General features: G+C 44.7%; 1 protein-coding gene across 1 annotated transcript; it reads right to left on the bottom strand.

Moving 5' to 3' along the window:
- Positions 1-19,760: 19,760 nt before the first annotated feature.
- Positions 19,761-19,890, bottom strand: LOC130360544 (small nuclear ribonucleoprotein F-like). The gene is given in 2 exon segments (XM_056563065.1): positions 19,761-19,814; positions 19,816-19,890. Coding segments are annotated over 2 exon segments (129 nt in total).
- Positions 19,891-25,915: the final 6,025 nt, after the last annotated feature.

The raw sequence follows: 25,915 nt of genomic DNA, 5'->3' as shown, positions 1-25,915 counted from the left end.
AGTTTTCCACGGGAGTACCCCTTTAAGGGCATACAGATTGTGACATTTTGTGCGCCCGGAGTAAGAACAAAAAGAATGCAATGATAAAGCTCCACCATTCTCCCTTTCAGAAATCTGTTTTAATAAAAATAGATATATCTAGACAGATTTATATCTAGGAAAAGGGGGTAAGCTTTCTCCTTGAGGAGAACATTTTTAATGACGTGTAGAGCTTTAAAGGCCATTAGCCCTTCACTCAGCATTCTGGGAGGAGGGAATATGCAAAGTAGCTCAATCTCACCACCTTTTCAGGTACTTTTCCCTAAACATTAGTTTTTAATTTCAACTACAAAGTTTTAGGAACTGACTGGAAAAACTTCCTGAAAAGGTAGTGTGATTGGGCTGCTCTGCATATTCTATCTTCCCAAAAACCCCAGTGGAGTACTAATGGTGTATTTCTGGACCAATTTAGGGGAGTAATACATGATTTTATAGCTAAAAAACGTAAAAGTAGATAGCTACAACCAAGACAATAGGGACAATGATAAATGGTGCCAGACGAGTAATAATGTGAGAAAAAGCTGTGTATCCTATACAACCTGTGAACATGTAAAGTAGTGGGGGTACACTTTCCTGAAGCCTGGGCTTAAATATAGTCGGTATATGGTATGAAATAATAATGTGAAAAGATGTCCAGTGAATCAAAACAATTTATTTATACAACAATGATGCTTCCTGTGGTGTCCTTTGTAGGACCCTTACATCAGACAAACCACGATAGGAAATAGTAGTAAAAAAAAAAAATATATATATATATATATATAAAATATTCATACAATAAAATCAATGTATAAAATATATGGAATGGTTGTATCAACTTATATGATATCAGTACCCCAATTGGCAGAATGTAGGTAGCGCTATGTGCCTACGAACAGAGGTCACGCTATATTGGCAGAACGCAATGTCTCACAATTCAAGGTTGCCAGAAGTTTGCAACAATGTTTCTGTGTAGATGGTATCTTGTGGAGATACTGCGTGCCGCACCGTGCCGGTATATGAAAGCTGGGTAGAGCTAATGTCTGTTGGAATAGTGCGCTCTGCGGCGCTGTAGACTCTTTACTTGGGTCCCACTCTACTCTGGCGGCACAGGGATGGAGAATGGTAAGTGGGATACTGGATAGTCTCTTGTCTGTAGACCTCTAGAAGCAAATGAATGCTGTGCTCTGCAGCACTGGAGACCCCACAATTGTGGACCACTCTACCCCGGAGGCATGGGGAAAGTCAATTTAGGTTATTGAGTGGGCAAAGGTTCACATACTTCTGCCGTTCACAGATATGTAATATTGGATAATTTTCCTCAATAAATAAGCACATCTGATATTTTTGGCTCATTTGATTAGTTCCCATTATCTACTTGTGATCTTATGTTAAAATCCAATGCAGTTTTAGGTAAAATTTATGTAGAAACAGAAAATTTGAAGGATTCAAAAACTTCCAAGTACCACTGTATATATTTCGTAATCATTGCTTAAAAAAACAAATCCCACCGCCCCTAAAACTTCACCCCAAAATAGCACCAATAAGATGTCAACTCAGTTCATAAAGAACAAGCCCTCCCTCAACTATAACAATAAAAATACAAATGTTATGGACTTACAGAGCTATATCAGCTCAAAAAACTAACACAGCTAACAAGGCTCTCAGAATATGGTGGCGCAGAAACATGGGTGGATTTTATTGTTTAATTTAGTATCAGCCCTAAAAAACAAAATCAATCATACAAGTTTTTCTTTACATTATTCTGCATAAAAACCCAAAATGACACCAATCAATATATAACCTGACTTGCAAAAAAAAAATACACTGCCTTGCATAAGTATTCACCACTCCCCTGGACTTGAATAGAGTGTCAAGGATAAAGCCATTGTTAAAAGGGAGTCACAAGAAATCCCGTTTAGAGTTTGCCACTAGTGATGTCGCGAACATAAAATTTTTGGTTTGCGAACCGCGAACGTCCGCAAAAGTTTGCGAACCGGCGAACTGGGCAAACCGCCATTGACTTCAATGGACAGGTGAATTTTAAAACCCACAGGGACTCTTTCTGGCCACAATAGTGATTTAAAAGTTGTTTCAAGGGGACTAACACCTGGACTGTGGCGTGCCGGAGTGGGATCCATGGCAAAACTCCCATGGAAAATTACATAATTGATGCAGAGTCTGGTTTTAATCCATAAAGGGCATAAATCACTTATTATTCCTAAATGGTTTGGAATAACGTGCTTTAGCCCCCTTTAGGCAGCACATAGAGCCCCCCCTTTAGGCATCACATAGTTAGATTCCCCCCTTTAGACAGCACATAGAATCCCCCATATGAGGCAGCACATAGTTAGAGCCTCCCTTTAGGCATCACATAGTTAGATTCCCTCTTTAGGCAGCACATAGATCCCCCTATGTTAGGCAGCACATAGTTAGAGCTCCTCTTTAGGCAGCACATAAGATTCCCCCATATTAGGAAGCACATAGTTAGAGCCCCCCTTGAGGCAGCACATAGTGGGATTTGAACAAGGCCCCAGCGCTGCAAGGCAGCAGTGCTAACCTCTGAGCCACCATGCTACCCTAAGCATACATCTAATATCCACGGTTGCAAAAATGGACAGAGATGTCAGCAGATAGTACCAGAAAAATTAGGCATGTACACATGCCTGAAAAATTTGGTATTGTTGCAGCAGCTTCTGTAGCAGCGGCCATAGAAAAATTGCAGCACCATAACAAGTGCAGCAGCAGAGGCGAGAAAAATTAGGCATGTACACATGGATGAAAAATTGGGTATTGTCGCAGCCGCTGCTGTAGCAGCAGCCAGAAAAATTGCTGCACCATAACAAGTGCAGCAGCAGAGGCCAGAAATATTAGGCATGTACACCTGGCTGGAAAATTTGGTATTGTCGCAGCCGCTGCTGTAGCAGCGGCCTGAAAAAATTCTGTTTGTTTTTCCAGGCAGAAAGTACCCTAAAACATTGCGGCTTGAACCCTAGTTGGTGGCAGATAAGTCACGCAAGTCATCCGGCATTCAGAGTTCAAATACAGCAGCGTGTGGACCATTTTTAGTCCAAGGCAGCTCATCTGATCAGGCCTTGTTCAGTCAAATGTATCGCCCACTGTCAGTCCCTTCGGGATCCATCCCTCATTCATCTTAAGAAAGGTGAGGTAATCCAGACTTTTTTGACCAAGGCGACTCCTCTTCTCAGTGACAATACCTCCTGCTGCACTGAAGGTCCTTTCTGACAGGACACTTGAAGCGGGACAGGCCAGAAGTTCGAGCGCAAATTGGGATAGCTCAGGCCACAGGTCAAGCCGGCACACCCAGTAGTCAAGGTGTTCATCGCTCCTCAGAGTGTCGATATCTGCGGTTAAGGCCAGGTAGTCTGCTACCTGTCGGTCAAGTCGTTCTCTGATGGTGGACCCCGAAGGGCTGTGGAGATGCGTAGGACTTAAAAAACTCTGCATGTCCTCCATCAACAGCATGTCTGTAAAGCATCCTGTCCTTGCCGGCGTGTTCGTGGGAGGAGGAGGAGGATTACTTTCACTTCTTCCCCTGTTAGATTCCTGGTGTGCTGTGACATGACCCTTCTACGCTGTGTACAGCATACTTCTTAATTTATTTTGGACCTGCTGAATCCTTTCCACCTTGCTGAAATGCGGTAACATGTCAGGCACTTTATGTTTATACCGGGGGTCTAGTAGCGTGGACACCCAGTACAGGTCGTTCTCCTTCATCCTTATTATACGAGGGTCCTTCAACAGGCACGACAGCATGAAAGACCCCATTTGCACAAGGACGGATACCGAGCTACTCCTGTCCCATTCTTTATCCTCAGTGATGTCAGGGAAGGTATAATCTTCTTCCCCCCAGCCACGTACCACACCACGGGAACCAGATAGGTGACAAGGAGCACCCTGGGATGCCTGCTGTGGTTGGTCTTCCTCCTCCTCTTCAAAGCCACATTCCTTCTCTGACTCCTCTTCCTCACAATCCTCTTCCAGCGTTGCCGCAGGTCCAGCAAGTGATGCTGATAAGGCTGTTTCTGGTGGTGATGGTGTTTCACACTCATCTACTACCTGATCCAGCACTCTTCGCAGGGCACGCTCCAGGAAGAAAACAAACGGTATGATGTCGCTGATGGTGCCTTCGGTGCGACTGACCAGGTTTGTCACCTCCTCAAAAGGACGCATGAGCCTACAGGCATTGCGCATGAGCCTTCAGTAACGTGGCAAAAAAATTCCCAGCTCTGCAGATGATATCCTAGCACCCAGGTAATACAAATATTTGTTGACGGCTTTGTCTTGTTGGAGCAGGCGGTCGAACATTAGGAGGGTTGAATTCCAACGTGTCGGGCTGTCGCAAATCAAGCGCCTCACTGCGCCGCTGGATATCTGACAAGTGCGCCATGGCCGTGTAGGAACACCTGAAATGGCCACACACCTTCCTGGACTGCTTCAGGACATCCTGTAAGCCTGGGTACTTGAGCACAAAGCGTTGTACAATCAGATTACACACATGGGCCATGCACGTGCCGTCAACTTGCCCAACCTCAATGCCGCCAACAAACCACCTTGCCGATCTCCAGTTGGTGCGGAGTCAGCCACTGGTCCACCTGTGCGTTCAGGTCCGACAGGAGCGCTGGTGCGGTGTGACTCTCCACTTTGAGGCAAGTCAACCCCAAGATGGCGTGACACTGCCGTACCAGGGATGTGGAATAGCACCTGGGGAGCTGGGGGGTGCCGGTGATGTGGAGCAAGACGCAGCAGTGGAAGAGGACTCAGCCAAGGATGTTATGGAAGAGGATAGAGTAGGAGGAGTAGAGGAGGTGGCAGCAGTGGATGACCTTGCTGGACCAGGAGGAGGATGGCGGCTTTGACTTTGCATGCTGTCTGACTCTGCCACTAGCTCCTTGCGACGACCTCCCCCTTCTTCCAACTCGTCTCCTCCTCCTCTCTGTCTCCCCATCTGAACTTTCCCCCTCTTCTTCTCTTCTAGCGGGCACCCACGTGGCATCCTAGGACACATCGTCATCATCAACACCTTCACCGCTATCTGACACCTCAAGAAAGGAAGCAGCAGTGGGTACAACATCATCATCACACCGTACGTCCATGTGTGTAATGCTGCCTGACTGAGACATATCCCTGTTAACTACATCCTCTGGCAATAATGGTTGTGCTAGTGTTGGTGGTTGCGGCAGGCGGGCAAGTGGTAGCATGAGAGGTGCCCAAAGCTAAGCTAGAGGAGGAGAAGGACGGTGCGTCAAGGTTCCGAGCGGAAGCTTTAGTAGTAGATTGGGTGTCTTGTGATAGCCAGTCAACTAAGTCCTCAGAACTTTGGGGGTTCAGGGTACGTGGCCTCTGAACACTGGCCATTCTAGGGCCAAAGGGAATCCCAGCACCACGACTGCCCCTGCGGGGTTGCCTTCATCTGCCTGTAATTTTTTGGGTTAAATTTACACGTGTCACACCTAATGTGATTTGCACTAGGGTGACACAATTTGCCCTGCAGGCAAGAAAAATGGCAACTGTGACGTGAACTAACAGTGACGGCTGATTTTATTTAACAGGCAAAAAAGGTATTTTTTTTAAATTTGCACAACTGTCACACCTAATGTGATTTGCACTAGGGTTACACAATTTGCCCTGCAGGCAGGAAAAATGGCAACTGTGACGTGAACTAACAGTGACGGCTGATTTTATTTAACAGCCAAAAAAGGTATTTTTTTTTAATTTGCACAACTGTCACACCTAATGTGATTTGCACTAGTGGGACAATGAGCACAAAAACTTGCCAGTGGAGTTCCCCTTTTATGCAGTGGTCCCCAACCAGGGTGCCTCCAGCTGTTGCAAAACACACGGACTGATATATTTCAGCCCTTTGAATACTGTAGTAGTTAGTTGCTTTAAAGAAAAAAAGCTTGCCAGTGGAGTTCCCCTTTTAAGCAGTGGTCCCCAACCAGGGTACCTACAGCTGTTGCAAAACACACGGAGTGATATATTTCAGCCCTTTGAATACTGTAGTAGTTAGTTGCTTGAATGAACTTAAGTTTGATTCTGTAGTACCCCTTTTAACCAGCGGATCCCTCCCAACCAGGACTGATATCTTTCAGCCCTAAAAAGGGCTTTTTTGGGTGCCGTCCTTAAAGCAAATGTTACACTAGTGCTTTAGGAGTAAACTGGATCAATGCACTGGTCAAGACCAGTATATGGAGGGTTAATCCAATCACTTTTTCCAATAGATCACCCCTTGGGGCAATCCAATAGTACCCTATTTTCCCATATACCAACTAAAATGTATAACCTTTATTATAAACTAATCAAAAATATCCACACATTTAAAAAGTGTCAGAGCAGTGTTCCTTGATTTGGATCAATTGTATTATAGATATCTCCACTGAGATTATTACACTTAGAAGCCCCATACCTCTTGACAAAGCTACATCGTAGCGAAACATGTCGGGGGGGGGGGGCTGAGTAGGGTGTTTTTAACCATATCAGAGCAGTCTCCGAAGGAAGCAGAGTGTGAGCTGCAGGCACACTCAGCAATTGACAGCAACTAATAATCTCGGTGGAGATATCTATAATACAATTGATCCAAATCAAGGAACACTGCTCTGACACTTTTTAAATGTGTGCATATTTTTGATTAGTTTATAATAAAGGTTATACATTTTAGTTGGTATATGGGAAAATAGGGTACTATTGGATTGCCCCAAGGGGTGATCTATTGGAAAAAGTGTTAGGAGTAAACTGGACCCTGAATACACCACCTAGCAGCAACCTAGCTATCGCTTTACCTATACAGCAGGAGCAGCTTCTCTGACCCTCCACTTCCTAAGCCTGCAGCATGCTGAATGAGGGTAAAATGGCGTCCGTGCAAGAGGTAGGAGGGTCTGGAAGGGAGGGACTGATGCTGATTGGCTGTAATGTGTCTGCTGACTCTGACTCACAGGGTCAAAGTTTACTACAATGTTAAAGTATAGGGGGCGGATCGAACTTCACATATGTTCGCCCGGTGATGCGAACGCGAACATGCAAAATTCGCAGGGAACTGTTCGCCGGCGAAGAATTCGCGACATCTCTATTTGCCACAAGTCATGTGGGAGACATAGAAAACATGTGGAAGAAGGTGCTCTTGGCAGATGAGACCTGAATTAAACTTTTCAGCCTCAAAGTTATATGTTATCTGTGGCAGAAACCCAACACTGCCCATCACCCTGAGCACCCTGTCCCCTCAGTGAAACATAGTGGAGGCAGTATCTTGCTGTGGGGAGGTCTCTCTTCAGCAGGTACAGTGGGCACCCCAGGTAAAAATTTTGATTAATGTGCATAAAGAAGCCAAGGAAAAATGGAAAAATCTCCAAAAGGCATCAAATTACAGATTAGACATTCTTATAATATGTCAACAAAAGTTAGATTTTATTTCCATCATTTACACTTTCAAAATAACAGAAAACAAAAAAATTGTGTCTGCAAAAGTTTGGGCACCCTGCAGAGTTAATATCTTGTACTGCCCCCTTTGGCAAGTATCACAGCTTGTAAACTATTTTTGTAGCCAGCCAAGAGTCTTTCAATTCTTGTTTAAGGTATCTTTGCCCATTCTTCCTTACAAAAGTCTTCCAGTTCTTTGAGATTTCTGGGCTGTCTGTCACTCACTGCTCTTTTAAGGTCTATCCATAGATTTTCAATTATGTTGAGGTCAGGAGATTGTGAAGGCCATGCCAAAACCTTCAGTTTACGCCTCTTGATGTAATCCCCCGTGGATTTCAAGGTGTGTTTAGGATCATTATCCGTTTGTAGAAGCCATCCTCTCTTTAAAGGGGTACTCTACCCCTAGACATCTTATCCCCTATTCAAAGGATATGGGATAAGATATCTGATCGCGGGGGTCCCGCCGCCGGGGACCCCCGCAAAATAGCACGCAGCACCCACCTGTTACTGCACCGGAAGCGCTGGAGGGTCTGGCTCCCGACCACGGGGACGGAAGATCGTAACGTCACAACTCCGCACCCTTGTGACGTCACGCCCCACCCCCTGTATCCAAGTCTATGGGAGGGGGCGTGATGGCTGCCAGACCGTGGTCGGGAGCCAGACCCTCCAGCGCTTCTGGAGCAATAACAGGTAGGTGCTGTGTGCTATATTGTGGGGGTCCCCAGCGGCGGGATCCCCGCCATCAGACATCTTATCCCCTATACTTTGGATAGGGGATAAGATGTCTAGGGGTGGAGTACCCCTTTAACTTCAGCTTTTTCAGAGATGGCATCAAGAGAGCATCCAAAATGTGCTGAAATTTTATTGAATCCATTTTCCTTATACTCGTGAGATGTTCCCTGTGCCACTGGCTGCAATACAATCCCAAAGCTTGATTGATCCACCCCCATGCTTAACAGTTGGACAGAGGTTCTTTTCATTAAATTCTGTTCCCCTTCTTCTCCAAACATACCTTTGCTCATTCCGGCCAAAAAGTTCAATTTTAACCTCATTGGTCCACAGAATTTGTTTCCAAAATGCATCAGGCTTGTCTATATGTTAATTTGCAAAGTTCAAACGCTGATTTTTGTGGTGAGGACGTAGAAGAGGTTTTCTTCTGATGACTCTTCCTTGAAGACTATATTTTTACAAGTATCTCTTTACAGTGGAATAGTGTACCACAACTCCAGTGTCTGTCAGATCTTTCTGGAGGGATTGTGCAGTCAAACATGGGTTTTGAATTGTTTTTCTCACAATCCTGCGAGCTGTTCTGTCTGAATTTTCTTGGTCTTCCAGATCTTGTTTTAACTTCCACTGTTCCTGCCATTGCCTGACTGCCATTTCTTAATTACATTCGAACAGAGGATATTGACATCTGAAAAAGTTTTGCTATCTTCTTATAGCCTTCTCCAGCTTTGCGAGCGTCAACTATTTTTAGTTTCAGATTTCTAGACAACTGCTGATTGTTGGGGCAAGGTCAGATGAGTCTGGGCATTTAAAACCTTTGAGATTGACATCACCTGGTCTTCCCAGATGACGATTGAGAACAATCCATGACACTGGCAGGTCTCAGCTTTGCAAAGGGGCAGTGCATGCTATAAATTCTGCAGGGTGCCCAAACTTTTGCGGACACCATTTTTTTTGTTTTCTGTTATTTTGAAAGTGTAAATGATGGAAATAAACTCTAACTTTTGTTGACATATTATAAGAATGTCTAATCTGTAATTTGATGCCTTTTGGAGATTTTTCCATCTTTCCTTGGCTTCTTTATGCACATTAATACCTATTTTTACCTGGCGTGCCCAAACTTTTGATCCCCACTGTACAAGGAAACTGGTCAGATTTGCTGAAAAGATGCATGGAGACGAATACAGGGCAATCTATGAAAAAAAAACTATTGCACTCTGCAAAAGACTAGAAGCTAGGATGGAGGTTCATGTTTCAGCAGGATAATAGGGGAGATTCATGAAGACATGAGCTGAGTAAAAGTTGACTTGTTGCCCATAGGCCTTTTTAAAAATGAAAGAAGTGATCTGATTGGTTGCTATGGGCAACTGGTTGACTTTTACTCTGCACAAGTTTTCATGAATCTTACCCAATGACCCTAAACACATAGCCATAGCTACAATGGAATGGTTTAGATCACCAGCATGTTATGTCCTAAAATGGCCCAAACCTTTATCCGATTGTGAATCTATGGCAAGACTTGAAAATTCCTGTTCTCGGACATCTCCATCCAATCTGACAAACATTTCCATCTCTAGATGTGCAAAGCTGGTAGAGACATATATCCCCAAAGACTAAATGCTGATTTTGCAGCAAAATTTGGTTTGACCAATGGGGCGTGAAAACTTATGCATACAACAGTTGACAACTTTTTTGGTTCTATTTATTGTTTGTGTCACAATTAAAGTCATGTGCATGTTGCATTGATCAAATGGTAAAAGTCTATTTAAAGGGGTACTCCTCCCCTAGACAGCTTACCCGCTATCCTAAGGATAGGGGAGAGGATGTTTGATCGTGATGTCTGATCGCGTGATGCCAGGACGTCACGCCATGCCCCCTCAATGCAAGTCCATGGGACGGGGCGTGGCGGCCCCCATGCCCCCTCCCATAGACTTAAAATTAGGGGGGCATGGTGTAACATAGCGAGGGTCGTGGTCATAACATCACAACCCCCCACCAGAACAAAATGTTCCGAATGCTGGGGCATCGGAGTACCCCTTTAAGTCTATTTGATTTCCAGTTTGTAACAAAATGGGGAAAAAGTGGGTGAATACTTATGCAAGGCACTGTTAGCACTCATATAACTACACCATTGAATGCCTTTGGGGGAGATTTATCAAAACCTGTGCAAAGGAAAAGTTAACCAGTTGCCCATAGCAACCAATCAGATCTCTACTTTCATTTTTGCAAAGGCCTCTGAAACATAAGAGAAGTGATCTGATTGTGATCTCTGTATAATAGCTGAGCACCATAGAAAGGGAAGGAGTCTGTGGATGCACTGGTGTGAGCACTGCATCTCGGGGGGCAGATAATCTAATGCATGGAAAATAGGACTGACAGTAAGGCCAAATCTGGTTGGAGTGAGAGGGGCTATTTAAATAGGCTGTGTCTGGTATTGCATGTCAGCTCTATTCACTTGAATGGCTTGAATGGAGCTGTATTGAAAAAAAACAAAAACCAATTTGACTTACCAGAGTAGTGAAAAAAACAACCTTTTTTTCTAATTTCATTAATTCTTTTAATTTAAGATTTTCACGTGTTTTAGAAAATGTTCGGTTTGTCAGTAGAGAACATTGAGAGGAATGCTGATTCCTTCTCCAGCTACCATGGCTAATCTGGTGTTGTATCCCTACTTAGTGCCATAAACCTGGAGTCATACTAATTGTCTTTATGGCTCATGACCCGTGTGCTCCATAAACTTCTTCATTTCCCTTCTTTCCTGACTTGTGTAGGGTTCTTTTTACGAGTCTCTTATATAAAAGTACATGACAGTTTTATAGTGAGAATGAGTAGCATCTCCCCGGTGAGCTGTAACGAACCTCTGTAAGAGCGGCGCCTGCTGTTGAGAAGCACACGTCTGCCGTCCTGACACACGCAAGTGAAGAATAAGTATGTCACTGGCACAGTACAATTAGCCTAAATGGAACGAAGCAAATGCCCAGTAAAAACATGCTTAACCCCTTTACTCAACAGCCTGTTTTGACCTAAATGACCAAGGCAAATTTCAAAAACTGACATGCGTCCACCTATTTGCTAATAACTTTGGAAAGCTTTTACTTATGAAAGCGATTCTGAGATAGTTATTTCCATGACATATTGTACTTTATATTAGTGGTAAATTTTGATTGATATATTTAGCGTTTTTTTGTAAAATTATTCAAAATTCGGGCAAAAAAAAAGAAAAATTTGCATTTGTCTACACTTTACATTTTCTGCCTGTACGATAAATAGTTATACCGCACCAAATGAATGATTAATTCACATCTGCAATATGTCTGCTTTATGTTTGCATCATTTGATAAACATTCTTTTACTTTTTTTGAATGTTAGAAGGTTTATAAGTTTAGCAGAAATTTTCCAGATTTTCAAGAAAATTTCTAAATCTGATTTTTCAGAGACCAGTTCAGTTCTGGAATTGTGGGGCCTGTATGTTAGATACCCCCATAAATCCCTCATTTTATAAACTGAACCCCTTAAAGTAGTCAGAATGACATTAAATAAGCTTATTAACCCTTTAGGCGTTTCACAGAAATGAAAGCAAAGTGGAGGCTGAATTTGAAAATTTATTTTTTTTGCAGGTTTTTCATTGTTATCCATTTTTTCTGTAACACAGCAGGTGTTGACAAAGAAATAAGACTCAAGATTTATTCCCTGAAATCTGAATTACTTAGAAATATCCCATATGTGGCCTTTGTGCACTACGTGTCTCTCACACAGTCCTCAGACATGAAGGTGTGCTGTGTGTATTTTGGGGAGTCCTTTTAGTTTAGGATATTTTGTTGAAATCAAATAAAGTCGCAGAGGCCTTGGGGCGCAAAAATATTTTTGGGAGACAAGTTACATAGTTACATAGGGGGGCATTTACTTAGGGGTTTGACTATTTTTGGCGCAAAATTGTCGCAATTGCGCCTACCCTATAAATTGTGCGACTTTCCCTAGCAAGAGCTAGAAAGTCAAAAAAAAATTTCCCGCTTAATTTACGCAAGTTTTCAGTTTTTACTTGCAGTGGTCAGGAATTTATTAACTGAGACAGTCGCAGTTGCGCAATAAACTGTCGCAACGGCCATAAAAATTGACTAAATTTACTCCAGCTCCAACATGGAGCAGGAAAAGCTGCTGCCGCCCGGGCCCCGACATACTTTCTCCCCGCTACCCTCACTGCACCACCGGGACACTACAGTGATTTACATCCCCCACCCTCTCACCTGCCAGCGCCACACAACTCCCATCTGTCTGCTGTTGCAAGACTACAAGTCCCAGCATGGCCTTACAGTGAGGACACGCTGGGAGTTGTAGTCTTGTAGCAGCGGGAGCTGAGCGGCGCGGGCGGGAGACAAGGGGGGGGGGGGGGTAGCGGGGAGGCCGTGTGAGGAGCCCGGGCGGGAGACAAGGGGGGTAGCGGGGAGACCGTATGAGGAGCCCGGGCGGCTGCACTGTAATGTCAGCCCGGGCTCCTGCCCTGAGAGCCATAGGCTTTGGCTGTCAGGGCATGCTGGGTGTTGTAGTTTTGCAACAGCTGGAGGGCCACAGTTTGCAGACCACTGGTGTGTGGTCTGTAAACTGTAGTCCTCCAGCTGTTGCAAAACTAAACAGCTTAAGGGGACCGGCGAAGAAGTTCACTTACCCTTCCGAGGCTCCAGCGACGATCGCTGACGGAGATCGTCGCGCGGCACTGTCGCGCGGCAGTGTCGCGCGGCAGTGTCGTGCAGCGCTGGATCCTACGGAAGCCGGTAAGTTGCGCAAGCTTCCCAACCAGGGTGCCTCCAAATGTTGCAAGACTACAACTCCCAGCATGCCTGGACACCCTTTGGCTGTCCGGGCATGCTGGGAGTTGTAGTTTTGCAACAGCTGGAGGCACCCTTGCTGGGAAACACTGGCCTAAAACAGTGTTTCCCAACCAGGGTGCCTCCAGATGTTGCAAGACTACAACTCCCAGCATGCCTGGACAGCCATTGGCTGTCCGGGCATGCTGGAGTTGTAGTTTTGCAACAGCTGGAGGCACCCTTGTTGGGAAACACTGGCCTAAAACAGTGTTTCCCAACCAGGGTGCCTCCAGATGTTGCAAGACTACAACTCCCAGCATGCCTGGACAGCCATTGGCTGTCCGGGCATGCTGGGAGTTGTAGTTTTGCAACAGCTGGAGGCACCCTTGTTGGGAAACACTGGCCTAAAACAGTGTTTCCCAACCAGGGTGCCTCCAGATGTTGCAAGACTACAACTCCCAGCATGCCTGGACAGCCATTGGCTGTCCAGGCATGCTGGGAGTTGTAGTTTTGCAACAGCTGGAGGGCCACAGTTTGCAGACCCCTGGTTTGTGGTCTGTAAACTGTAGTCCTCCAGCTGTTGCAAAACTAAACAGCTGAAGGGGACCGGCGAAGAGGTTCACTTACCCTTCCGAGGCTCCAGCGACGATCGCTGTCGGAGATCGTCGCGCGGCACTGTCGCGCGGCAGTGTCGCGCGGCAGTGTCGTGCAGCGCTGGATCCTACGGAAGCCGGTAAGTTGCGCAGGCTTCCCAACCAGGGTGCCTCCAGTTGTTGCAAGACTACAACTCCCAGCATGCCTGGACAGCCTTTGACTGTCCAGGCATGCTGGGGCTTGTAGTTTTGCAACATCTGGAGGCACCCTGGTTGGGAAACACTGTTTTAGGCCAGTGTTTCCCAGCCAGGTTGCCTCCAGATGTTGCAAAACTACAACTCCCAGCATGCCTAGACAGCCTTTGACTGTCCAGGCATGCTGGGACTTGTAGTTTTGCAACATCTGGAGGCACCCTGGTTGGGAAACACTGTTTTAGGCCAGTGTTTCCCAGCCAGGTTGCCTCCAGATGTTGCAAAACTACAACTCCCAGCATGCCTAGACAGCCTTTGACTGTCCAGGCATGCTGGGACTTGTAGTTTTGCAACATCTGGAGGCACCCTGGTTGGGAAACACTGTTTTAGGCCAGTGTTTCCCAGCCAGGTTGCCTCCAGATGTTGCAAAACTACAACTCCCAGCATGCCTAGACAGCCTTTGAATGTCCAGGCATGCTGGGACTTGTAGTTTTGCAACATCTGGAGGCACCCTGGTTGGGAAACACTGTTTTAGGCCAGTGTTTCCCAGCCAGGTTGCCTCCAGATGTTGCAAAACTACAACTCCCAGCATGCCTAGACAGCCTTTGACTGTCCAGGCATGCTGGGGCTTGTAGTTTTGCAACATCTGGAGGCACCCTGGTTGGGAAACACTGGCCTAAAACAGTGTTTCCCAACCAGGGTGCCTCCAGATGTTGGGAAACACTGGCCTAAAACAGTCACCCTGGTTGGGAAACACTGTTTTAGGCCAGTGTTTCCCAACCAGGGTGCCTCCAGATGTTGCAAAACTACAACTCCCAGCATGCCTAGACAGCCTTTGACTGTCCAGGCATGCTGGGGCTTGTAGTTTTGCAACATCTGGAGGCACCCTGGTTGGGAAACACTGGCCTAAAACAGTGTTTCCCAACCAGGGTGCCTCCAGATGTTGGGAAACACTGGCCTAAAACAGTCACCCTGGTTGGGAAACACTGTTTTAGGCCAGTGTTTCCCAACCAGGGTGCCTCCAGATGTTGCAAGACTACAACTCCCAGCATGCCTGGACAGCCTTTGACTGTCCAGGCATGCTGGGGCTTGTAGTTTTGCAACATCTGGAGGCACCCTGGTTGGGAAACACTGTTTTAGGCCAGTGTTTCCCAGCCAGGTTGCCTCCAGATGTTGCAAAACTACAACTCCCAGCATGCCTAGACAGCCTTTGACTGTCCAGGCATGCTGGGGCTTGTAGTTTTGCAACATCTGGAGGCACCCTGGTTGGGAAACACTGGCCTAAAACAGTGTTTCCCAACCAGGGTGCCTCCAGATGTTGCAAAACTACAAGTCCCAGGTTGGGAAACACTGTGCCCGGCCTCCGCCCCACCTTACTGTAAGGGCATGCTGGGAGTTGTAGTCCTGCAGCTGGGGGCAGGGGACAAGCTTGTCACATTTATTATCACCTGCTCACACATCTCCTGCACCACACAACTACAACTCCCAGCATGTCCTTACTGTAAGGGCATGCTGGCAGTTGTAGTCGTGCGGGGCGGGAGATGTGTGAGCAGGTGATAATAAATGTACTAACCCATTTTTTTGTTTTCTTCTCATTTCAGATCCGTTTATCCTGTGGACTCCTTCGGATTCGGTGGACTACTTCGATGACCAGCGTTTTTCTTTGTTTGATTTTAATAAAATGGTTAACGAGGGCTTGTGGGGGAGTGTTTTTTGTAATAAAAATTTTTTAAAACCTGTTGTGTTTTTTTCTTACTTTACTAGACAGGCTTAGTAGTGGAAGCTGTCTTATAGACAGAGTCCATTACTAACCTGGGCTTAGCGCTAGCCACAAAAAAAGCTAGTGCTAACCCCCTATTATTACCCCGGTACCCAACGCCACAGGGGTGCCGGGAAGAGCCGGTACCAACAGGCCTGGAGCGTCAAAAATGGCGCTCCTGGGCCTAGGCGGTAACAGGCTGGCGTTATTGAGGCTGGGGAGGGCCAGTAACAATGGTCCTCGCCCACCCTGGGAACGTCAGGCTGTTACTGTTTGGTTGGTATTTGGCTGAGAATGAAAATAGGGGGGACCCTATGCGTTTTTTTTTTTAAAATAAATAATTAAATATATTAAAAAAACGCATAGGGTCCCCCTATTTTTATTCTCAACCAAATACCAACCAAACAGTAACAGCCTGACGTTACCAGGGTGGGCGAGGACCATTGTTACTGGCCCTCCCCAACCTAAATAACGCCAGCCTGTTACCGCCTAGGCCCAGGAGCGCCATTTTTGACGATCCGGGCCTGTTGGTACCGGCTCTTCCCGGCACCCCTGTGGTGTTGGGTACCGGGGTAATAATTGGGGGTTAGCGCTAGCTGTTTTTGTGGCTAACGCTAAGCCCGGCTTAGTAATGGACTCAGTCTATAAGACAGCTTCCACTACTAAGCCTGTCTAGTAAAGTAAAATAAAAAGAAAACACAACAGGTTTTAAAAAAAATTTATTACAAAAAACACTCCCCCACAAGCCCTCGTTAACCATTTTATTAACATCAAGCAAAGAAAAACGCTGGTCATCGAAGTAGTCCACCGAATCCGAAGGAGTCCACAGGATACACAGATCTGTAGAAGAAGTAACCAAAAAAAAAAAAAGTGTAAGTACATTTAGGGAGAAAAAAACTGTGTTAAAAAAATGTAATAAACACACACACACACACACTAAACGCCGTTTACCACTTCTGAGCCATGACTACAATTTACAGTGATCCCTCAACTTACAATGGCCTCAACATACAATAGTTTCAACATACAATGGTCTTTTCTGGACCATCGTAAGTTGAAACCAGACTCAACATACAATGCTACAGACAGTCCAGATCTGTAAAACGTGTCAATGGCTGGAAGAACCAACCAATCAAAATGGGCATTCACTGGTAAAACCTCTGTATTACTGAAGTGTATGCACTGACTGGTATTACATGTTCTGTACACTTTACCTGTATCAGGGTTAGCTGCTCTTTTGGACACCAGGTGAGGGCAACTCCATTACTTGTTTTGGACATTGCCTGTACTGTACAGGACCCCTGAAGAAGCTCCTGTCCTCTACATAGACCAGTGTTTGCCAAGCAGGGTGGCCCCATTTTTTGCAAAACTACAACTCCCAGCATGCCCGGACAGCCTTTGGCTGTCCAGGCATGCTGGGAGTTATAGTTTTGCAACAGCTGGAGGCTCCCTGCTTGGGAAACACTGACATAGACAGTGATTTACAGCTCCCAGCAGATCTTTATTACTTTTATATGTAAGGATTTGCTTTATCTATATCAGTTATCTACTTATTTTTCTTTGTCACTTTTTCCTATTTTTGGATGACATTTTGGTGCCTTTAGAACCAATTACCCTGTTTCCATAGAGTTATGGTCTCAACATACAATGGTTTCAACTTACAATGGTTTTCCTGGAACCGATTAATATTGTAACTTGAGGGACCACTGTAGTTATTGAATTATTTAGATGTGGTGAAAAAGCTAAAAAAAAACTCAAAAACAAAAGATCCAGAAGGAAACCAGCAGCCAAACCTATTCAGACAGCAGGAAAAAGGAACAGACTATTTTTTCTACTACATGAAGTAAATTTCCCACTTTTGCCTACGTGTGCCAAATTTATTAATGCCGTGCAACAATTTAGTAAATTTGTCGCAGATAGTCAAAAATGAAGTAGAAAAAAACAGGGTAAAAACCAGACTACATAGTAAAAGATTAGTAAATGCCCCCCATAGTTAGTATGGTTGAAAAAAGACATACGTCCATCAAGTCCAACCAGGGAATTGAAGGGAAGGGTGTAAAGGGATAAGGGAAAGGGATGTAGTTTTATAATTCTGCATAAGCATTAATGTTATTTTGTTCCAGGAATGTATCTAACCCTGTTTTAAAGCTGTTAATTGTTCCTGCTGGGACCAGTTCCTGAGGTAGACCGTTCCATAAATTCACAGTCCTCACGGTAAAGAAGGCGTGTCGCCCCTTTAGACTAAACCTTTTCTTCTCCAGAAGGAGGGAGTGCCCCCTCGTCCTTTGGGGGGGTTTAACCTGGAATAGTTTTTCTACATATTTTTTGTATGGACCATTTATATACTTATATACGTTTATCATATCCCCCCTTAAACGTCTCTTCTCAAGACTAAACAATTGTAACTCCTTTAATCGCTCCTCATAGCTAAGATGTTCCATGCCCCATATTAGTTTAGTCGCGCGTCTCTGCACCCTTTCCAACTCCGCAGTGTCCCTTTTATGAACAGGCGACCAAAACTGAACAGCATATTCCAGGTAAGGCCGTACCAATGATTTATAAAGGGGGAGTATTATGTCCCTGTCCCTAGAGTCCATGCCTCTTTTTATACATGACAATATCCTGCTGGCTTTGGAAGCAGCAGCCTGACATTGCATGCTATTTTGTAGTCTGTGATCTACAAGTACACCCAGATCCTTCTCTACCAGTGACTCTGCCAGTTTAATCCCCCCTAAGACATACGATGCATGCAGGTTATTAGTACCCAGATGCATAACTTTACATTTATCCACATTGAACCTCATTTGCCAAGTGGATGCCCAGACACTTAGTCTATCCAAGTAATCTTGTAACTTATGCACATCCTCTATAGACTGTACCGTGCTACAAAGCTTGGTGTCATCTGCAAAGATAGAAACAGAGCTGTTAATACCATCCTCTATATCATTGATAAATAAATTAAACAACAGCGGTCCCAGTACTGAACCTCGGGGTACACCACTAATAACCGGGGACCAATCAGAGTACGAATCATTGACCACCACTCTCTGGGTACCATCCATGAGCCAGTGTTCAATCCAGTTACAAACTAAAGTTTTCAAGCCCAAGGACCTTAACTTACCTTTCACGCTTTCATTGGTACCATTCTGGGGTACATGTGACACTCTGATCGTTTTTTATTTAATTTTTTATGAGGTGGTATACATAAAAAAATCTATTCTGCGGTTGTTGTTTTTTTAAAAAATTAGGTCGTTTGTCATGCGGTATAAATTACTTTACTCTTCAGGTTGATACAGTTACGACAATACCAAATTTCTATACTTTTTTCATATTATAGTATAGCATAAAAAGTCGCTGTATTCTGGGAGCCATAACTTTTACATTTTTTCACTGACGCAATTGTGTGAGGACTCTTTTTTTTTTTGCGGGACTATTTTTTGCGGGACTACTTTTTAGGGGGACTATTTTTGCGTGCGTTTAGGGGTGTATAATATATATATATATATATATATATATATATATATATATATATATATATAATTTATTTTATTATTATTTAAACAAAAAAAAATTTCACATTTTTTTTAATTTTTTTCACATTTTTTTCACTTTTTTATTTTTCTTTAACTTTTTTCACATTTAACTTTTTTTTATTATTATTATAAACATAATTCAATGGAGTACACATCTGTACTCCATTGAATTATGCCTATGTGTGTCATAGACATAGGTTAGATCAGTCTCTACCTTGATGGCCATGGCAACCATCAGCGCTCTGCTTTCACTTTGCAGAGCGCCGATCGGTGACCGAGGGAGCTCCCTCCCTCTATCACCCTAATAGACGCTGCGGTCACAGTGACCGCAGCGTCTACAGGGTTAACTTAAGATCGGAGCACAGCTCCGATCCTGAGTGCTGCAGGTGGCCTCCCCAGAAGGGGGCCCCCTCATCACCGGTCGCTTCACTGTGTGAAGCGGCGAAGGAGAGGGGGAAGGAGGAGACTCCCGCCAAATCCCTGCTTTTGGTCCGTCTGCAGTGCACTGACGGACCAATAGCAGCAATTGGTCCCTGGCCAGCTTCAGGGAGGTCCTGTTGTGCAGCACAGCCAGGCTCAATAAACTGTCACAGCGCCTGGACTCTTGTCTTTTTTTTTTAACCTTATAAACTATGTTATTTGTCAAAGCTTCTCCAAGATGTCCAGATAATGTACCATCAACATATTCCAGTATTTGAAGCTACATGTTCATATATCTTTCCACAGACACCAGTTACCCCTTGTATTCTTTCTCACCACTTCAGCTCCCCCATTACTGGCTTCCTGGTGAGTCCATTCAGGAAGGGTTTGAGGTTTAATGACTGAATCATGATGCTGCCAATCTAAAGACCGACCACATGTATAGTACAAAAAAATTCTCCTCAAAGTGCTCCATCATAGAAGCAGAAGAGCAGAATGTAAGTTTTGAAGGGTCCATCACGACACCAGTGGCTTGTAATGAGGTCTTGAGGTTAGGCAGGATGGGTAACTGGCTTTTATGTTCAGGTTGTGCAAATGTCAACGATTGTGACACCAGAAGTAGGGTTGTGTTTATAAGAAATCCAAGTAGAAAAAGTGATCGGCATCTCCACATACGTAAAAGAGTAACGGAAGCCACTCTCGGTTTTGATGTTGTGCAGAACTTATTTATTCGGGGTGCATAAAATTTCACCAGTGGGACGCCAGGTCGGGTTAGACAAGTAACATGGTTGGGTTACTTGTCTAACCCGACCTGGCGTCCCGCTGGTAAAATTTTATGCACCACGAATAAAGAAGTTCTGCACAACATCAAAACCGAGAGTGGCTTCCGTTACTCTTTTAAGTATGTTGAGGGTTGTGTATATAGATGACAGAAAAGGATGAGGGTTGTAGTATAATGTGTCAGGAGATCGCAGTCTGTCGCTGACTAGTCCAGGTCCATAGAAATAGCACACATAGTCTTCTTTTGCAGTCAGGCCATTATAAATGACATTTCTCCTAAATATTCTATCTCTTGTAGTACTTTTGTCGCAGGACTACATAGGTAGACACACTAGGCAGGATAGAGATGTACTGGAAAAGTGTTAGAATGTCCAAGATGTAGGCAGACACCCTCTGAATGTGAGAGAGCTGCAGGACAGGAACTGTCCCTTCTCTGGCTAGGCCAGAACTAAACTCGACTAACAATGTGCTATTTGGATCCTCCCCCTATCCTTGGAATTGGGGTGGAGACAGGACAGATCTTAGCAATAATTGTCTAAGGTGTGGACATGTAATAGGCTTCAGCATTTTGGAGACAGATTTTAGACAGAGCAGTAAACTTGATGACTACAGCCACCTGAACACTGTTCAGAGTACCAACAGGTGACTCCGCTCTAGGACACCACAGTCTATCATCGTGTCCATCATTTAAAGAAAAAAAATAGAAATAGTTTTGCACTCTGTTCTCATTTTTTAAGCTATCAACGCAGATGTGAACCTAGTCATTAGTGTTGAGCGGCATAGGCCATATTCGAATTCGTGAATATTCACGAATATATGGACGAATATTCGTCATATATTCGCTAAATTCACATATTCGTAATATTCTCATTTTATTTTCGCATATGCGAAAATTCGCACGCCAGTCTCACACAGTAGTATTAGAGCCTTCTTTACACCACACAAGCTGGAAGCAGAGAGAGATGATCACTGTGATGTGTACTATGAAAAAAAACAAAAACGAATATTCGTAATTACGAATATATAGTGCTATATTCGCGCATATTCGCGAATTCACAAATATGCGATATTCGCGAATAAAATTTGCATTGCGAATATTCGCGAGCAACACTACTAGTCATAGTGATATTTATGCATGTGATGGTTGACCAAAAAATATACTTTATATATCTTTCATATTGGTATGGCAAATATTAATTATAATTAAGTTCCCCTTTTTGTTAAGGTTTTGATAAAGTTTGGGTCAGCTACGGGTATAGCTATGAGTGGCAGAGTGCTTTTTTTTAATTAGATTTGTCTTTTTTACTAATTTGAGAATATTTTATGCATTCATTTCCATAATATGTCTTAAGAGGTCGTAAAAATGTATTTAAACATTATTTTTATTTCTTACTGTGCATATTTTTACTATAACTGGGGGATTTGTAGAGGCCCTGACTTCAGGGGTAAGTGGCTCTCTTGTGATGTTCGTCTGCCAATCTTTACACTAAATATCTGATAATTGGAAAGTTACACATCAAAAGAAAAATAAGCAAAACACAAAAGAGCAGAATAACACTTACCTGAGAATTTCATAGTATATACATATTCCCTTTTTTGTGATCAAGATTAGCTCTTCGCCATGGTCCATTCAGTATAACTTACATCTGTATTACAACATTGTCTACAACACAGAGAGAAGGCCAGTCCCAGTCCAACAAAAGGCATAGGAATGGAGTGAGTTTTTATAAAAGTATCTGTAACAGATACTGGGGCATCTTGGGCAAGCACTAGGGTAAATCTGAGGTAGGCACTATAGAGGCATTTGTAGCAGGTAATATGTACACATCTGTGTAAAGCACCTTGAAAACATGGGTGACATGTACTGATGGGGCAGGAAACCCGAAACAGCTGTCTTCAGGTGGGGATTATTTCATTTCAGTGAGATCTCTGGCTTGGCATACATTCCCAGTCAGCTTACAAGACTCTTAGTTGTAGTGAAACACTGACTTTGAGGGAAAGCCACTTGGAAAAAGTGGAAGGAGAGGGCTGCTTTGCGTATTCTTTCTTCTCAAAATTAAAAGTGGAGCATTAAATGGGTACTCCACCCCTAGACATCTTATCCCCTATCCAAAGGATAGGGGATAAGATGTCTGATCACGGGGACTGGGGACCCCCGCAATCTCGGCTGCGGCACCCCAGACATCCTGTGCACAGAGTGAACTTCGCTCCGTGCTGGATGACTGGCGATGCAGGGCTGAGGCACGTGACATCACAATCACGGCCCGACCGTGATGTCACGGCCATGCCCCTTCAATGCAAGTCTATGGGAGGGGTCATGACGACTGTCACGCCCCCTCCCATAGACTTGCATTGAGGGGGCCTGGCAGGGACATTACGAGCCTCCAGCGCTCCACCGGATGCTCTGAATGAATGCCAGGTGCAGCCGGGTGCAGCGGCGGGACCCCCACGATCCTTTGAATAGGGTATAAGATGTCTAGGGGCGAAGTACCCCTTTAATGGCCATTATGACTCTACACATTTTTATGATGCTCTCCTCAAGAAGAAGCATTACTTTTGTTCCACAACAAGCCTCTTACTAGCCAGCCATCACCCTGCTTTACAGTGATGAGGGAGAAAACCCTGAAAAAGCTGGCTGTATTTTTTCCTTCTGGAGAGATCGCTGGCCTTGCATGCATCACCAGTCATGTTCTAAGACTCCTTGTTAGAGTGAAACAGTAATTTTATGGGGAAAAAGTGGTGTAAGAGCTGCTTTGCATACCCTTTCTTCCATATACTCTAATGCAGGGGTCTCAAACTCCCTATGTGTGGGTGCATGTGTGGGTGTCTGTCTGCTTGTGTCTATGTGTGTGTGCATGTGTGTGTGTGTGTCTGTCTATGTGTGTGTGCATGTGTCTGTCTGTCTATGTGTGTGTGCATGTGTGGGTGTCTGTCGGTCTGTGTGTGTGTGTGCATGTGTGTGTCTGTCTGTGTGTGCATGTGTGGGTGTCTGTCTGTCTATGTGTGTGTGCATGTGTGGGTGTATGTCTGTCTATGTGTGTGTGCATGTGTGTGTGTCTCTGTCTGTCTATGTGTGTGTGCATGTGTGTGCCTGTCTGTCTAGGTGTGCATGTGTGTGTGTGTCTGTCTGTCTATGTGTGTGTGCATGTGTGTGTGCATGTGTGTGTGTTTGTCTGTCAACGTGTGTGTGCATGTGTGTCTGTCTGTGGGTGTCTGTGTGTGTTTCTGTGTGTGTGTGTGAGTCGGGGGGAGGGGGGTAGTAGAAAATGCTACCTAATGTGGGGAACCTGCTACTACCTAATGTGGGGAAGCAGCTACTACCTAATGTGGGGAACCTGCTACTACCTAATGTGGGGAACCTGCTTCTACCTAATGTGGGGAACCTACTACTACCTAATGTGGGGAACCTGCTACTACCTAATGTGGGGAACCTGCTGCCTACCTAATGTTGGGAACCTGCTGCCTACCTAATGTGGGGAACCTGCTACTACCTAATGTGGGGAACCTGCTGCCTACCTAATGTGGGGAACCTGCTGCCTACCTAATGTGGGGAACTCCCAGAAGTAGCACCCCCATCATCCGTCAGCTCATGCTATTACCACACGTGGTAGGGGGAATGGGGGGTTGCTGGTGGATGATGGGGGTGCTACTGCTGGTGGAGGGTGTTGCTGGTGGATGATGAAAGGGAGTATGATGAGGGCATTATATGTAATGGGCGCATGTGGCCCAGCCTCACCCAGCTGCTACCTCCAGTGGCCCCCGGATAATTTGAGTTTGAGACCCCTGATCTAAAGGCACTGGTAACAGGTATCCTGGGCGCACCTGAGACTCAGATGTTTATGCAACCATGTGAGCCTGAGGCGCATAGGAGGCACACCCATGGTCACCACAAACTGCATGATTTCCATAATTTTGTTTGTTGCTATAGACAAATATAAATAAAGCTTTACCGATTTTCAATTTTTTGAGAGTGTGCCTTGCCTAATTGATGACATATTTCCTGCTATATATATATATATATATATATATATATATATATATATATATATATATACTGAATGTAAAAAGACTCATATGCATTCCCAGGAAAGTGAGAAGTGATGTACTTGGGCTGTTCTAAGAGGATACCATTATATGTGTCCATAATATTCAGAATAGCACATTTAATGTCCCTTGAAATCTTTACTAACAAAACGCCAACGCCTCATGTAGGAAAAGATGAACGCACATTACTATAGATCCTACTTTATACACCCACTGCCAGCAACATTAGGATTATATGACTTATTCCTAGATAATAAGAGAGATGGCCCTGCATTGCTGACTCAGTTGTCAGTTGTTCTAAGAGAGGCAACAAAGATGTCATAGTAACATAGTAATGGCCCCATCATCATTTTACTACACGGAATACTGAAAAAATCGGAATGTGTTATACAGTTAGAGATTGCTTAGAAGGCTATCTGCAGGTGTATAATACCCGATTATACCCATAGACTGTTTTAGGACATGTATCAGCCGAAAAATCAATAAATGCCGTTTCTCATAGCATCCGGCTCAGAGTATTTATACAGAGCACATGGAAGACCAGTGGTTCCCAAATTGTGGACCTTCAGATTGGACAGTACAGTATATCAATGTAACATCTTACACCAGAGGATGTATTTGCAAGAAAAACTAAATCTTAAAGTGCAAACTAAATAGAGTAAGCATTTTTAAACTAGACCAAAAGTGATATCACCACACTGCTGTCATCTAAGTATGTCAACATATCAGGAATTGAATAACAACTTAAAGGGGTACTCCACCCCTAGACATCTTATCCCCTATCCAAAGGATAGAGCATAAGATGTCTGATCGCGAGGGTCCCACTGCTGGGGACCCCCGTAATATAGCACACAGCAGCCACCTGTTAATGCTCCGGAAGCGCTAAAGGGTCTGGCTCCCAACCAGGGGAACGGAAGATCGTGACTTCACGCCTCTGCCCCCGTGTGACGTCCCGCCCTGCCCCCTCAATGCAAGTCTATAGGAGGGGGCGTGACAGCCATCATGCCCCCTCCCATAGACTTGCATTGAGGGGGCGGAGCAGTAACAGGTGGGTGCTGCGTGCTATATTGCGGGGGTCCCCTGCGGCGATCAGACATCTCATCCCCTATCCTCTGGATAGGGGATAAAATGTCTAGGGGTGGAGTACCCCTTTAACTCTAATTGAATAACCCTTAACCCTAGGCCTGGATAATTTTGGGCACCCCCCTCTCCTATGACAAGTACCATCAAAATAATGACAGGATTGGGGGTATATAGTAAATATACTGTATATCCCCTTATATGTTGATTACAGGCAGGCAGCTCAGTATAACAGGACACTGCCTTGTCCCCAACCGCCCTCTTAGAAACCCCCCCCCCCCCCCTGCTTTGCAGTATCACATGTAAAAACGCACAGCGGAGCAATGTCCCTCGCTATTGTCTGTAGAGCTCTGTTTCCATCAGCGAAGGTGCATCATTTCCCCTTCTTCCCGATGCCTCCACCTCCCTCCCACAGTCACTCCTGCAGTGTGTGTACCGCCGCCTCACTGTTGCTCTCTCCCCACTGCCACTGCCGGAGACCAAGCATCAGGAGAGCCACTCAAACCATTGATGTGTCATTTCTGCCGCTCC

Source organism: Hyla sarda, chromosome 3 (assembly GCF_029499605.1).
Source record: "Hyla sarda isolate aHylSar1 chromosome 3, aHylSar1.hap1, whole genome shotgun sequence".
In the NCBI taxonomy this organism is placed as follows: domain Eukaryota; kingdom Metazoa; phylum Chordata; class Amphibia; order Anura; family Hylidae; genus Hyla; species Hyla sarda.
This window is presented reverse-complemented; position numbering and strand designations above follow the sequence as displayed.